At 39.7% G+C, this 14,138-nt stretch overlaps 1 protein-coding gene across 3 annotated transcripts in view; it reads right to left on the minus strand.

Moving 5' to 3' along the window:
* tanc2a (tetratricopeptide repeat, ankyrin repeat and coiled-coil containing 2a) overlaps positions 1-14,138 on the minus strand; it is a 58,162-nt gene that overhangs the window by 30,645 nt on the left and 13,379 nt on the right. The window contains exons 1-3 of one of the 3 annotated variants that reach the window (XM_076882918.1): positions 6,269-6,415; positions 5,654-5,766; positions 5,270-5,371 (exon numbers count right to left, since the gene is read on the minus strand). In XM_076882918.1, coding sequence (XP_076739033.1) covers positions 5,270-5,371; positions 5,654-5,714 — 163 coding nt within the window. In that variant the 5' untranslated portion in view covers positions 5,715-5,766; positions 6,269-6,415. Of the gene's footprint in view, positions 1-2,482; positions 2,570-5,269; positions 5,372-5,653; positions 5,767-6,268; positions 6,416-14,138 lie in introns of those variants that run through there. The other 2 variants (XM_004572532.3, XM_024802130.2) reach the window with 2 other exon arrangements.

The raw sequence follows: 14,138 nt of genomic DNA on the forward strand, positions 1-14,138 counted from the left end.
AACTGCAAAGGCTTTAATTATGGTGAATTATTATAGTTTTATAATAATTCATCAGATTATAGTGTTTACTAAGCAAAATACAAGTCCCAAATTGTATTTTAGCAAGAGAAATCCATTCACTGCTCTTAAAATGAAAGATGCTAAATGTTGGTGGCCAAAAGATTTTACTGTTCACAAAAATCTGCTTAAATCGGCTTAAATCTAGGACTCTCCACCATTTGACCCTAGAAGAAGCTTCTCAGATGAAAGGTGAAACATCTTCAAGCAACTTAAAGGAGTCCAGACGCTTTTCTTTCCAAGCTCCTTAGACTACTGTTGACAAAAAGTTCATCTGTGGCTTAAAAAAAGCATAACTGTGAGTTGAAATGTTAAGCAGGCATTAGCTCCTTTTTCTGGATTGAGGACATATAATTTATTTATTATGAAATTACTAAAAAACTAAATATTTGGCACAATAAAAAATGTTTTTGTACAAAGCAACAACTTAATTTCCAATTAAATTACTTTTAGCTATTAAAAAGCTAGCTTACACTTAATTACTGCTATAGCCCAAGCTACATACCACAACATACTTTGCACACTGCCTCTATCTGAGATCAGTACAGGCAACAACTCTCTGTGTTGCTTGTTCCTGACACAACCTCAAAGGTATTTGTGTCTCTTCCCAGGATCAAACTGTGGATCCATGTCAGCAACTAATGATGTGTAGAAGTCACGGAAAGGAGCAGGACAAAACAAAGGACAGGGATATGCCGGGGTGGTGAAAAAGAGTATAAGCACAGGGGGAAAAACACAATGGGAAGAAAAAAAAAGGGTTAAGAGAAATAAGCCAAATCTGAGATTGTCTGTGTTTGTGTGTGTAGACGTTGTGCAATAACTAAAGAAGTCTCCCTTCTTTAGTGCCGTACTTTATAAAGGGCAGAGAGATAAACTCCACATGGTAATGTTTAAGACAAGTGTGTCAAATCAGCCCCGAGGAGGAGGAAGAGGAGCAGCGGGAGAAGAGTTTAGGTGAGGAGAGGATTGGAGAGCTTGGCAGGGGGCTGGGTGTAATATTTCAGTGTTTTCTCTCTCACTCAGGCACAGTGGGACGATCAAATACAGGGTCAAAGGCCAACCCACCCCCATCTGCTACCATACGCTGTGTAACAGGTCACAGCTCTGTGTGTGTGTGTGTGTTTGTGTGTCTGAGGGAGGAAGAAAACACATAGTGCGCAGATGACACAAACAGTCTGCAGTTTTAACTGCCTTCGAGTGCCTTAATGAGGAACAGGCTTGTGTTACCATGGTTACAAGAAGATTTGCATAAATTGCGCGTATAGATTTCTTATGATATAGATTCATTATGCACACAGAAGAGGACACAGACCCTCCCAGCAGCTTGAATCCTGTTGTTTCAGCATGTTTCACACCAAACATGACGTTTTAAGCAGCAAAGCATTTGCAAAGATCAACTGATGAAACGACACAGACAGATATGAATATGTTGTCAGTTGACAATGTTTCATCTTCATTGAAACGTTCGCTTAATGACAGAGCTTATCAGCTCAGACTGTTCCAGAAGGATTCCCCAGCTTACTGCCATTGTCTGTGTGCAGCTGGAGGGTTATGATTTAACTTTGCATTAACAGCCATACGGACTTTCCTGAAATCCTGACAATATGTTACACTAACTGGTTGTCCTCCTTCTCCTCCTTTGGCAAACATTTGTGGGTTTCCACTGTATAAGTGTACTCACATGATAAACGTGAGTCGACGCTTCACAACAACGGGCAGGTTTCTTGAATTTGCAAGGATGCATTTCATATGTATACATGTATATCCAACATGTTTATTACATCTCTCACACAAATGTATTTTAGTCTTGTACCTTTCATTTATTCTTGAAGGACTTTTTCTTCGAAGGAGTTGAGCTTCACCCTCTAGAAACTATTTTAGTTTTGCCTTATAAACATTACTCCAGGTATGGATTTCTAGAAGTTGATGGTAAGTAAAAATGAACTACTAAAATACTAGTGAGAAAGAGCTGACATAGTGTTTTGGTTGGTTATTTTTTATATAGGCTCACTTTACAGCAACGGGAAAAGCAAAGGGTAAGCTAACTGAAGTTAGCAAACATTAACTACTAGCTACGAAACGATGAAGTAATCTAGTATAATGTGAGTTAAGATTTTTTGAAGTATTTTCCCTGTGTGTGGTTCACAAATACAACAACCCCCCAAGACTTACAGCTTCGTCCTGTACTAAGTGGTGGCACCAGCAGCACTGTAGCAGTTAAACAAGCTAACACAAGCTGGGGGATAAGATGGCATTTAGCGTGGTGAGTTAGTATCTAAAATCTACAATATCATGTAGTGAGCGGCATTATGAGGTATGAATTGAGACTATTTGTTGGCATTTTTGTTATTTTAAACAACTAAAGGCATGCAGAATTGTCTGGTAGTTATTCTTGCTTCTAGTGCACCTGTGAATGTAAACATACCTATCACTCAGTGTGTCTGTGCAGGTTCAGTCATCCAGGTCATGGATGGAGCTTGAAAAAAAGAAAAGCGACTAGATCTCAAGCTGGGTCAACACACCTGAATCAAATGATTAGTTCATTACCAGGCCTCTGGAGAACTTCAAGACATGTTTAGCCATTTAAATCAGCTGTGTTGGATCAAGGGCACATCTAAGACCTGCAGGACACCGGCCCTCGAGGCCTGGAGTTTGACGCCTATGATGTAAGCCAAGGTGTGAAAAAGGGTATGGGTCATTATCAGCAGAGGTTTCGAGTGAAACCGTTGTGAGACCTTCCCTCACCAATCATGTGACCCATTGAGATCAATTGGCACAACTTTTTAAAGAAGTCCAGCTGCTTTTCTTTCCAAGTCCTTCGACTATCACTCAGTGACGCTGATACTGATAACATCATAAACATGTTCAGGAAGTACAGCTCTGATGTAAGATTTAAGGGCAGATTTATAAATATTTGTATATCCTACCAGTGTGTTCATATTTTCATTGGGTTACAACATAAAAAAGTAGGTCTTGTCCATTAAAAAGAACCAGGGCTGTGGCTCTGACAGTGGACACTTGGTTACTAATGAATGAAACACTGCAGGTATTAACCCTTTTTGGTCTAAGTCGTTATCATTGATGAGTTTGCCCTAATCCTGTGCTTTCAGAACATGATGTTTCTGTTCTTTTCAAAAACTGTGCTCCCAGGTCAAAATGTACAGGTTAGGGTTAACTCCCAGCATTATTTAGACCTCAGATGGTTAACATGAGTATCACATTAGTAAGGTAAAATAAAATCAAGGTATGTACATTGGATCAGAACAGGAAAGGAATTGGATCAGTGCATTTACGGGGAGAAGAAGCCACAGGAACAAAGAAAATCAAGGAAGGAGTGCAGTACAGTTTATATATTATATTTAAAGACAATTTAAAGTTTTGGTTTTAAAATATCACAGTAGCCATCACTACTGGTAGTTATTTCTGAGTCCTATGCCATATCAACAAAAATATTTTTTATCAACCGTTTTAAATGCAAATAAAAATGTCAACAAATAATTACAATCATGTTCTATTTATAAGATGCAGAAATATATACACAGATACTGTGACTAATATTTGCACACATATTTCCAGCACTACTTGTTGTTTTTATAAGACCACATAAACGTCACACTAGAGCAGGGCGATATGGCCAAAAATATTTATCACGATATATATTTGAAAATTTGCGATAACGATATAACCGACGATATAATTGATGCGAGACAAAATACAACTCCACAACATTACTAGCGCAAAAAGACAACCTTCCATTTATTTTCACTTAAACAAGAAGCTGGTTTTTATGTACATTAAAGCTTTATAAAAATGTAACAGTGCAAATGCAAATTCCTTGCTGAAAGTTTAACCAAAAGGCATTTCCAGTAGAAATGGGCTGACATATCCTGAGCATAACCATGTATAATATCCACTGAAGTTAAAAAGAGGTGCTTTGCAACATTAAACTGCAGTGTGCAGTACGTATTTTTCGGACCATAAGGTGCACGGGATTATAAGGCACATTAAGCGAAACAAAGCAGTCAGATAAATCAAACTTTATTAAACTCATTCTTCTTGCTTCCTCCACTTCTGTACCATTGATTCATTAATGTTGAATTCTCTGGCAGCTGCTCTATTCCCATGTTGTTGCAGTATATTAATGACTAACCTCGTATTGTGGATGGATTATCTCAGTTGTTCTCCTGACTGAAGTTTGGTCCGTTTACAGCATCCTGCCATGCGATTGCATTTGTCTCTAACCATGAAGAACCTTCACGTTAACTTTTATAAGTGGAAAAGTGTTAGTGTTCGTCCTCCAGCTTCACTGTTTATGTTATGCTAACATAGCTGTGTCGCTAGCGATCACGTAGCACATCATTATATAGCAGCTAGCCCAACTTCAGTAACCCTACAAACGTCACTGCTGTTTAGTTTCCTGTCTTCATTTATGTTGGAAGTGATAGCAGAGCTGTACGTTTGATTTTTTTCAGAAATCTCTCAGTCAGAACATGCTATATCATGCTTAGGTAACTAGCGAAACTAGCGAGCTAACTTCCGCTAGCTTCCTGCTAACTTCTAACTCCGTTAAATGTAATAACTTTTGTTTTCATGGATGCCTGGAAGTTAAACTTTATAGTTACACCTGGTAAAGCAGCAATGCTGATCGTTTTATTAAAGATGAAAGAATTTAGACAGTTTTTAACTCTAAGTGATGCTGCAGTGTTGTTTGACCTGAAACATACGGAGTTTAGGACCCAGATTACGCCCAGATTTAAGAGCATCTTAGTCCGACAAATACGACAATAACAACGGCTGCTTGCATGTTCTGCAAAAAAATGTGCTTTGTTGTGTATCTGACGGACAAACACCAAACCAGTTCCACATCACGGAAGTTGCACCATTTTTACAAACCAATTCTGGTTCATCTGTTTCACTCAACAATCGGCCATGTGCGTATGAAAACAAAGGCACTGCGCATGCGCGTTTTACTCCCATTCTATCGCGATATTTCATTTTCCTATCGTTGCCTAACATTATACCGGTATTACCGTGAACGGTATAATATGGCCCAGCCCTACATCACACAATCAAATACTAAACATGAGTGATCGACCAACATACTGAGCTACACAGACAGCCCCAAAAGGTTGATTCTGTTCATCTGGACGTAACGTTTTCAGTGGGAGAAACCTTTCATTGAGCACGCACTGAGATAAATAGACAGTCCTACCAGGTCTCTTGCCCAGGCGAAGGTTAAGGAGAGGAGAGGAGGGGAGTGAACGAGTGAATCCTTCGATCATCCTGACTTCTGATGCCTCTGAGTCCGTGTTACCTATTGGAAAAGTGACAAAGAGCAAGAGAGAGACACTGCTGCATGAAACAGTGGTGTACATAAGAAGAACTCATCTGTATGTGCCCAAACAAACAGCCACCCATGATCTGCGTGTTTTACAACAATATTAGACGAAAATATTTTGTGTAATATAGCATTAACATATCTATCTATTTACACATCCATGACATGGCTTCATTGAAACACACAGACTAGAGGCACAGCTTCTGGTCGGAGCACAAAACGACGGGTGAAAAACACATATAATATGAATTTACTGACCACTGGTATTGTTCTTGCGACCTTTGCCGCCCAGTAGCATCTTCAGGCTGTTCCGGAACATGATTGCTCACGATGTCAGCAAACACACATGAGCACACTTCCTGTCAACACTCCTACAGAGATGGAGACAGAGAGAGAGTGTGTCAGTAAACCATTAGAACTAATCACTTCCTTTTCCAGCTGACTCCTTATGTCCAGTCATGTTATGATCCATATGTGTTCCTTAACAGAATCTCATTGCTCTAACAGTTTAATCATCTGCAGTGAATGTCATTTCCTTGTGTAAATGTCTCTGACTGAACTCAGTATACTGCTATAGTGCTATAACATCAATAGCAGCAGGTCCCCAGAGTATCTGAAAGGACACTTATGTAGCTTGGGTGGCAGAAACAGAAAACAGGGAGGAGACGTGGCACTCCTGAATGCCTGAGAATCCTGAATAGAAATATATGTAAGAATTCTGTTGTTGTGCATTGCATCAGTGATAAGCACGGAGGACTAATAAAAGGATAAGGAAATACATCTGTTATAGGATTATGTGCATTATATAGGTTCTGTCAGGTAGAAGATGAATCAGATTTCCATTTATTCTGGCATTATAAAAAGGAGCATGACTTGTTTCTAGAAGAACTTTGGTGGCTTTTAACAGGAAGAAGGCTCATGGAGAACCACCCTCAGGGAGGGGCGGCTGTCTGCCGTGATCGGCTAGGGAAGAGTGGATGAAGACAGGACAAAGAAATGCTGTGGAAGAGAACCAGAGATTAATAATAACACGAGGTGTATAAACACATAGTGAGTGAAACACTCAGGCTACGTCCACACTTTTCGTTTGAAAATGCATCGTTTTCTCTCCGTTTTGGCCTCCCGTCCACACTGAGACGGCGTTTTCGGGCTAGTGTGGTCATAGCCTCAGTGCATCATGGGAATCCTCCAACAGCCTAGACCTTTTGCAGCAAAGTAAGGGAGGATTTAAGCTCATCATTTTTTTGTCAGATGTGTTGATTCATCACATCCAGTTGAAAGCTCCGTGAAGCTAGCAAAGGCGTCATACCGCTGCGATGCTTTAATACATACATAAATGGACTGTTACTTACACAGCCCCGTTCTTTTCTGTTTGATTACTCAGTTTCTTACTACATGCCTCATTCACATACATTCATACTATCAATTTTGACTTAACCCCGTAAGACCCAACCCATCAAAAAACAGCCAGAAAATTCTGTTTTTTTGGAACTGAGATGTTTAATAAACCTTATAACAAAATGCTATATCATGTATATATTTGCTATAGCATGTTGTTTATGGTATATCTTTATTATATATTTATTAGTGCTGTCAGTGTTAACGCATTAATGCTGTCATCACGATTAACACGATTACAATTTTTAAAGGGCTCAACCCATCTGGAGCGCAGAATGGACACACGTTGGACAAACTTCCTGAAATGCGTTAGCAGAGTCATTTCAGGGATTTTGAGTCAGTCTGCGCTCCAGACGGGTTAATTGTTCATCGCATTAGTCGTGATGATGGCGTTAACATGTTTAAGCTGCATTAACGCTGGATGCTGAGTAACCCCTTACATGGATTGATCTGCGTTAACTCATTAACGCGAATTAGCCCGTTTTAACGCGTTAATGCAGATCAGCCTGCGTTAACCCGTTAACGCTGACAGCACTAATATTTATTATATATTTTTTGTATGGCATTTGATACATTGGGCATTTTTGGCAACTTTTTGTTAACAACAATGTTAATTTTAGACAAAAAAAGAGTTTTGTCCATAACATTTTGAAATTATGGCAAGTATTGATCATGTTCATGAGATAGAGGTCTCAGAAACTAATGTAGGAAATATGATACAAATGGCATTATAGGGTTAACATTCACACATTCCCCTGGAGAATTCACAGACCAATGGATACATCAGGGGCAACTTGGGGTTCAGCATCTCGCCTAAAGATACTTAAATATACAAACCAAAGGAGCTGTATGCTCTACCTCCTGACCCACAGCTAAACATATATGAGCTCAGAACTTCATTCTAATCAGTCATTTGCTCATAATGGGGTCTAAACACGTGCTGAAATAACCAGAAGTATGTTACAGATATACCATGGCCAGTTAGCTAGTGTTATAGCAATAAGCTCACCAACCCACTTTTGGTGTTAGCAGAGGGTTGTGTGTGGTGCACCCTCTATGAACCTTTATGACCACTGTCTACGACTGTAGCTGCGGACTAAAATCCTTTTTCTACTCTCCAGCCTCCAAGTTTTAGTTGGGAATTCAGTCTTTTCAGAGCACATTTCCAAAGCTGAACAAGGACCACTGTCAGCAGCTGCAGTCCAAGATGGTGGAGGTGGGGTCTATCCATGGAAAACTAAAAAGCTGTATTACATTTAAGAGTTGATTCTACACAGAATCACACATCACACAACATTTCCCTTCTTTGCTCTTTTGCTTTACTACAGTGTGACTTTTGAACACACCCATACTGCTGCCTGGCAATGCTGTTGCTAGGCAACCATCTGCGGTTGCTAAGCAATCCCCTAATGATAATTCATATTGATGTAACCCTTTTTGCCTGGTGGTGTATGCTTCTCTGGTTTATCTGTGCCGTATGAAGGCTACAGAACTTCAGATGTGGGTCACTGTGTCAGTGTGAGGTTATTGATTTTGAGCAAATAAGCAACTCCATGAGACTTTACACAACTTTAACTTAACGTGAAAGACACTCAGGACAAATATGTGAAACTATTCAATTGAAAGATAGTTTGATTTAAAAAACAGATTTCTGACATATATCCTAAAACTGAAGATGGCAAATGCACATCTTTAACCTTGTGACGTCTAAGCTGTCAAACCCTAACCGACCTTGGGCAATCTAATGAATACCTCATTTGTGTTTTATTAAACTGTTCGCCTAAGTCAGCAGGAAAAAAAAATGTATTCATTCTAACTATATTTTTCCAAAATATAGGGATAGGTTAGGGCTACCACCTACTTCTTAGATCTCAGAGGGGTAAGAAGATAAAGAAGATGTACTCTACATTTCAAGGGCACTGATTTGATTACACGTATGGGTACCTGACATCTGGGAACAAAAGATGTGTTTTAGTGTTGACTTCAGATTTGGGGTTAGCCATGTGGTAGCGAATACGCGCTGCATTAGTTTTGTTGTGTTCCAGCTGTAACTTCATCAGACGACACAGTGTTGTTTGCACTATCAATGTGGGGGGAAGCTGAAATCCCTTCGGTCTTCTCCTGAATGACATTATCGCCACTCCGAAAAAACTCTGAAAAACTCATCTTTTCAAGATGCTGCTGTTTTTCTCTCTGTATAATCTGGGAATCTCTGAGCTCTTATACTGATATATCATTAATGGTAAATACAGGCGCAATTGTACATGCACATCTTTAACCTGACCACACTGGCCATGCTGGTTTCAAAAATTGAGAGTATCCAAGGCAAAATGACGCCAAAGCGTGGTGCACGGTGCTGCTGTCAATTTTAGCTCATGCCTCGTGCCTTTTCGCTCTCCCTGTGTTCTGAACTCTGCTGGTGATCCCTTTCCTGTTCCAGCTCACTTTTCTTCCAATCAGCACTCAATCTACACAGAGCGTGATCTACGTCGAGCTACATACTGTTCGGTTTTTAGGCAAATACCTCTGCAAACAGAAACAAATGCGGTACTATGAATAAGTGGAGTGGAGGAAAGTAAATGTACTTCCTTGTAAAAAATTTAAATAGTTTGTGATGTCAGTTAGAGGGATTATTTTCTTTGTTCCCTGATTTCCAAAATGTGGGAGAATAATGCAAATAAAAACAAAAGTTATATTTCCTGATAGCATAGAGTTAGGGTTACAGTTAGGGAACCCAATGCTGACTTAGACCTCACAGGGTTAATCTCAGTTGGTTCAAAGTATTGCTACATAACAAAACCAAATTGTGTCTTGTGTGAGAGAGCCTACATGGCAAGAGGGACGTTTAAATAACACAGGAAGCCCGAGTCGCAGTGGCATTGCTTCCTCACTGTTTTACTAAGAAAATGTCTCTGCTTCAGGATTTACACTCTGAAAAAAATCCATGTACAACATGCACTGAATAGTTTTAGGACTGGCACTGAAACCACACCAGGGGTTTACAGTTTAAACAGTTTAAGGAAGCACTGACCTCTGGCCCCCTCTGTTGACCATTGCTGATAACAGCAGCATAGATATAGTTTCCACTGGGAAACTGATGTTTTCACAGCACAGCAATTTAATAACTGTACTCTCATTCAGCTTTATTAAACTACCAGTGTGACTCGTGTCAGCAACAGTGCATATTAATTAGGCTTTTACACACACACTAATTTCTGTCATGTTACTGCTGGCTTATTCCAGTTCGAAATACGACATATGGCATAAGGTTTCTATATGATTTATCATTATCGTGTTTTCTTTTTACTGGATATGTCTGACAACCATAAGTCCAAATATAAGACCAAAAATATATATCACGATATACATTTGAAAATTTGCGATAATGATATAACTGACGATATAATTGACACGAGACAAAAAACTTTACAACTCCACAACTTTATTAGTGCAAAAAAACAAAAAAAACAATGTATTTTCACTTAAACAAGCAGCTGTTTTTTATGTGCATTAAAGTTATATAAAAATTTAACAGTGCAAATGCAAATTCCTCGCTGACAGTTTAACCAAAAGGCATTTCCAGTGGAAATTGGCCGACATATCCTCAGCATAACCATGTATAATATCCACAAAACTTAAAGAGGTTATACACACACAATACGGTAATATTATGTTGAAGCACAGTATGTATCACCCCGCGAGGCTCCGCCTACGATAGCCGTAATGCTCCGGCAATCCATCAAGCGGTGCGGCTTCGTAGGTTAGCAAAGTCGTACTGAAACATTTGACAGATTTTCGAGCACCGTGTACATAAAATCGTTTTGAGGTCAGTAAACACAACCAGAATTCATACACAAGGCACACGGGATTATAAGGGACGCTGTCGATTTTCAGAAAAATCAAAGGACTGATTTTAAGTGCGCCGTATTTTCCAAAAAACACGGTAATAACGACGGCCCGCTAGCATGCTCTACCAAAAATAGTGCTTTGTTGTGTATCTGACGGACGAAAGCTGAACCAGTTCCACACCACTGAAGTTGCAGCAGTTTTAGAAACCAACAACAAACCAACTCTGGTTCATCCGTTTCATTCAACGATCCGCTTTCGCCCTTCTCATTCTCCATCGCCGCCGCCGTGCTTTTTCCGCCATGTGTGTAAAACAAAAGCACTGCGCATGCGCGTTTTATCCATATTCTATCGTGATATTTTATTTTCTTATCGTTGCCCAACATTATACCGGTATTAACGTGAACGGTATGATATGGCCCAGCCGTATTGGCAGGAATATTTTAATCACAAGAAGATCACAAGCAACACTGCTACTTAGACACTGTGTGGAGCCACATGCCCCTTTAGTTCCATTATATTCATAATAAGTGTCACGGTTCGGGGCAGCGGCCGTGTGAAGAGTGGAAGGAGGACTCAAATGCAGCACTTATTCAGACGTGAAGGGTGATTTATTAACAATACCAGACATAAAGTGGAGATGGCAAACAGAACTAAGGACGAACTAACTGGGAGAAACTACACAAAGAAATAGCAAACCTGAGCATGAAGGGAGAACAGCAGGGAGAGCACGCAGGGGATTACACCAGGTATGAACACAGACGACGCGACGAGGAGCAGAGGAAAACACACACTAAAGTACACAAAGAGACACTGGTAAATCACACACAGGTGGGAGACACAGCTGGACCTGATTAACCTGACGAGACAGGGGAACACTAACACCAGGGACCAATAGAGGGAGCACAAACCCAAAACCCAGTATCTAAAATCCCAAAACACAAACCATCCCAAAACAGCCCAAGAATAATAAAGAGAATAATAACAATAAGGAACACAAACACAAAGTCACTGAGTCATGGCCGCAGGACCATGACAATAAGCCAGATACCTAGATAGCTAACATCTCCAAAGCTGAGATTACTCCAAAACATTACAGACAGATGAACAGGACTACAGACTGGAGGTAAAATAGATACATTTGAAGTTTGATTTTTGGTTGAACGCTATGTCACAATATGTGAGCATAACATTAGCAAAGAAATCTAGATGTCTGATAAGGTGAATAGTGTTACGAAAATAAAAGCTATGTCATTGTCTTACCAGGATGGTTAACTGTAGTGTGCTGTACAACATCAAAACTACCAAGTGATCACAAGAAGTCATCTGTAATTCTGATTTTCTTCCATTAACATTTTTTTCTGCTTTTACCGACCCTAAGTTACAGTAAAGTAAACCAACTGCACTCGTAGTGTCACAGGTGTGCTACTCAAATATAAAGCTTAACAAAAAAGAGCATCACTGTTTTTCAGTTCTTTTTGTCCAGTTCTTTTTGTTGGGGTGTTGGGGTTACACTGGAGGTAAACCTTAGGTTTAAACTGCACAATCTTTAACACACACATTATTTAATAATGGAAATGTAGGCTTCCTGCAATTATGAGGTGGGATCCACATGACAAGCAAATTTAATTCAAATGACTGACACAGCACTACCTGTTTCCTGATATAATCTAAAATGAATCCAATGTATGCTGGGAGACTTCACTACATCAACAATTTAAAGTTGAAATTTCAAATATTTTCCTGCTTTTAACAGTCCTACATGAACCCTGTTAGGATTAAGTCACCATAGGTAATAAGCTACATTATACTTATACAACCAGAAATGTAATAATAAAAACGTTTTTTGGAAGGAGAAGAAGAAAAGAATCCATTCTAACTGACACACATCAGAAAGTATTTATAGTGGATCCAAAAAATGGTTTTTTTTCTTCAAAACATTCAGATCTAAAACTGCCCATGTGAACAAACCTGTCAACCAAAGCAGCCACATGGTGTAAGCAAAGCAGTAAAAATGCTTCTGAATGCCATAAAATTGGGCTTATTTTAAACTTTTGTGCTGACAAATAAAGATATGCTAGAAAAATAAAGGTAGTCATAATAAATATTGACTTTCAGTTCAGTCTTTATTAACTGTGTTATACTTTAAGCTATAAAAGGCACAAGTAGTCAGCTAAGCGGGCACCCTTATGCCTTTCCTGATGACTGTAACTCACATTCATCACTGAAGACTGCCTGCCCTTTCCTCACCATGCAGGACTCACAAAGCTGCATCACGTTGTGAAGCTGCTGAAGTAAAATCTTTTTGGACATATTTACAGTCTTAGTGAGTTTGTACTTATTGACTACAGACATTCAAAAATACCACAGCGGTCTGTGCATGCCCTAAATCATTTCAACAACAAACACTGTCGTGATGGAAGAAAAGACTTTATGAAATATGTGCACACATATATGTATGACACATTTCCATCCAAACTTGTGCTGCCAGTTTGAGTCTGAGCAGCTCTTTCTCCATCGGCTGTTTTTATTTCCACTTTTTTTCTTCTTTTCTTTTACTGTTAGTCTCATATTCCATGGTTTCGATTTCTGTTTTTTCTGGAAAGACACACACACACACACACACACACACACACACACACACACACAAAAACACACACACACACACACACAAACACACACACACTCACACACACGCGTGCATAAAGGTACATGATGGATGAGGAAACCACTCAGCATATCATCATTACTGTGAGCAGAATGTGGCAGAGTCTCTATGCTGTCCAAGCCTCTTCCTCTTTTCCTCTCCCTTTGTGTTTGACTATGTTTTCTCTTGGGAACATTCTCCTTTGTGTGTGTGTGTTTAGTGTGTGTGTGTGTGTGTGTGTTTTTTGTGTGCCCAAGGGAGAGTGGATCAGGTGCTACTACCAGGTGCACTATGAGCAAGAGAGCGAAGTGACTCCACAAGGACGAACCTTTCTTCAGTGAGTGTGTGAGGAACATGTGTGTGCAGTCAGATAAGCCACTGCTGTCAGTAAATAACACTTTCGAATGTTTAATTTCATTCTTGAAGAAAAGCATAGTGCTGAAATTAATTTAGCATAACATTCATTCCCAGTGCAACCTCTCTTGGCAGCAGATATTTCAAAACCTGAGCAAATAAACCCCATGGCTATCTGCGAGGGGAGTTTAGGAATAAGCCTAATCCATGTCTGAGAAAGAATCCCACAAAGAGCTTCTAGCTGCAGCAGCTAGAGGACTACTGGCTCTTTAGATATGATGCACACACAGCAGTGACTAGCTCAGCCTTGCATGGGTGTGTAATGTGTGTCAGTGTGCTAATCCTTGAAGGGAAGTAAGCTGGAGTGACGGGACTGAGTCTAAAAAATAAAAACCCAGACACCCCCCCAATCGACAGCACGCGCATGACTGAACTGCAGCACATATATTAATACGACAGTGCATGTGTCTGGGAAATGAGAGATGTTGGCCTTCTTAT

Source organism: Maylandia zebra, linkage group LG4 (genome assembly GCF_041146795.1).
Source record: "Maylandia zebra isolate NMK-2024a linkage group LG4, Mzebra_GT3a, whole genome shotgun sequence".
Taxonomy (NCBI): Eukaryota; Metazoa; Chordata; class Actinopteri; order Cichliformes; family Cichlidae; genus Maylandia; species Maylandia zebra.